General features: G+C 53.0%; 3 protein-coding genes across 3 annotated transcripts in view, besides 2 other annotated features; 2 read left to right on the plus strand and 1 right to left on the minus strand.

Annotated features, from left to right (window-relative positions):
• TraAM80_08781 (uncharacterized protein) overlaps positions 1-326 on the plus strand; it is a gene marked incomplete at both ends in the record, with an annotated part of 396 nt that extends 70 nt beyond the window's left edge. The window contains one exon of the mRNA XM_029385508.1: positions 1-326. This exon is cut by the window's left edge and continues 70 nt beyond it. Within this exon, the coding sequence (XP_029234650.1) occupies positions 1-326 (326 nt within the window).
• A 109-nt stretch (positions 327-435) lies between these two features.
• TraAM80_08782 (uncharacterized protein) lies at positions 436-900 on the plus strand (the record flags this gene model as incomplete). The annotated part of the gene is made up of 1 exon (XM_029385509.1): positions 436-900. One exon carries the CDS (start codon positions 436-438, stop codon positions 898-900), a length of 465 nt encoding a protein of 154 aa, XP_029234651.1.
• A 141-nt stretch (positions 901-1,041) lies between these two features.
• Positions 1,042-1,082: a microsatellite.
• Positions 1,083-1,089: 7 nt separating this feature from the next.
• Positions 1,090-1,125: a sequence feature (A-rich).
• Positions 1,126-1,512: 387 nt separating this feature from the next.
• Positions 1,513-2,067, minus strand: TraAM80_08783 (surface protease GP63; the record flags this gene model as incomplete). The annotated part of the gene is made up of 1 exon (XM_029385510.1): positions 1,513-2,067. The coding sequence occupies one exon, from the start codon at positions 2,065-2,067 to the stop codon at positions 1,513-1,515; it is 555 nt and encodes a 184-aa protein (XP_029234652.1).

The following is a 2,067-nucleotide window of genomic DNA, read 5'->3' on the forward strand; positions in this document are numbered from 1 at the left end:
TTGCGGGAGACTGCGTCCCCCTTGTCCTGGGCGAAGTTTGTGCGAAGGAACGGCGCCTCCCTCAGGCCTCGCAAAGTCTCGTAGATCAGCGCGACCGCCCTCCTCTCGTGGTTGCACGGCACCCCAACGGCATCACACCTTATTGTCAATTCTTGCTGCTCCCACGCCGTGATAACGCACTGGCGCCTATTCTGGGAAATTCGACGGCCCCACGCACCCACACCTCCGGGCCCACTGATTCAGATGCCACCAACCCAAATATGAGGCGTCGCAGACCCTACCGTGGCACAACGTCTCGAAGTCTTCCGCCAAAACCCTTGTGGTAATGTGGAGATCTGCCAGACTGCTCATTTGCGGCCCATGCACAGGCGCGGCGTAGGAGAGAGGCCCAATTCCAGGGCACTGTTCTGCCGTTGAGCCTTACAGCGGAACGCGATGACCTTTAAAGTGCGCCTACGTGCCGCTCAAACGTTATACCCGAGCAGCCCCTTGGCGAGGCAACAGCTGCACCCATCCCAGCCGATGCCGCACCGCCTAGAACTGAACGCGGGCACGCCGCTGCTCGCTGAAGCCTTCGTCCGCCACTGGGGTCACCCCGGCGCAACCTCTCCGAGAGCCGGCTATTCACTACGAAAAGACCGACGGTGCACCGCCAACTGCCCTGATGGACCCTCGGCTTGTCGGCGTGGCAAAAGACGCCAGGGAATACCACAGAGAGGCAAAATCGTTGTTTTTTTTCTTTTTTTGCTTCGTCCACGGCTCAAAGGCCACCAGCAATGGCAACTCAATTGCGGGGAATGTGGCAAGCAAAAGTGTGGTAAAAAGCCGTTGGGCCATTCAGCCGTGGCTGGCCAATTTACCTCAGAAAGTGTGCGATGCGGCGTGTGCGGGAGGCGGTAAACAAAACTGCCCATGAACTTAATTGTCCTTCAAAAACCATGCACTGAGAGAAACGGCACGCAATGGCACATCCGAGAGAATCGCACGGGGTGTTACCCCACCGCACGCACGCCAAACCCGGGCCACTCCCCCGGAAGACCCCAACAATAATAACAACAAAACAAAAATCATTACTGCTCTTCACAAACCAAAAAACAAAAACAAAAACAAAAACAAAAACAAAAACCTCCGACACGGTGAACATCACTTTTCCCACGCGTTGTGTGTTATGCGCACCGCCGTATTTCCTTCTGCCTCACTCGCAGTAGCCGTTTTTCTATTTTTTAAAGATACACAAACTGGACACATATGGTAAAAGGAAAAAAAACACAGATTTCTTTTTCATTCTTTTTGCACCACTTTTATCTTCAGAGGGAAAAAAAAAGAAAGATGATCTCACGTGGAGCTGCCTGCCTTTAGCACGAACCCAAACATCCCAAATTTAGACTTTCCGCAGCGCGCTTCCTAATGCTACAACCAACACATTAATACTAAAACCGTGACCAGCACGACCACTAAAATTGAGGGGAAAATTAATACCAACTGAATCGCATCGGCGCAAGCACCGCGTGCCTAGTGGACATAACACACTTCGATACGCCTCGGGCACACAATCTTCCCGCCCCTGAACACCGACCCAGTTGGTGTGATACGTTTGCCCTCTGGGCATGCATGCCAGACGTCATCCCCAAGGTACCGCACACTCACCGTATCGTTGTCGCACGACACCTCGGCGCACACGTCCCCAGTGAAACCAAAAGAATCACGCAGCCTTCTCGTTTTTAAGCACCTTGATCTTGGGCCAATGCGGCTTCCACGTATAACGTCTGCGTCACCATTAATGCACTGCGTGCCTTCATACGAAAAAATGAAGGGACAGTAGTCCATTAGCTCGCCAAACAACCCACCGCGTCTGGGATTCCTGAAGTACTGAAACGTTGCGGGAAGAGGGCTTGCAAAGCGATAAATCCTACAATTCCCCACGGCAAAACGATCCGATGCGCATTCCATAAGATTACTTGGAGATCTGCAAAACATTTCCGGGTACCGGGTGACGCCATTAGTCAGACACTTCTCCGTCAGCAGTTCGCAGCCGGAGTTGCTGCCCCATGGCATCTGTTCCGCCAT

This window comes from Trypanosoma rangeli (genome assembly GCF_003719475.1).
Source record: "Trypanosoma rangeli strain AM80 chromosome Unknown Tra_15.4_contig_00462, whole genome shotgun sequence".
Classification (NCBI taxonomy): Eukaryota; Euglenozoa; class Kinetoplastea; order Trypanosomatida; family Trypanosomatidae; genus Trypanosoma; species Trypanosoma rangeli.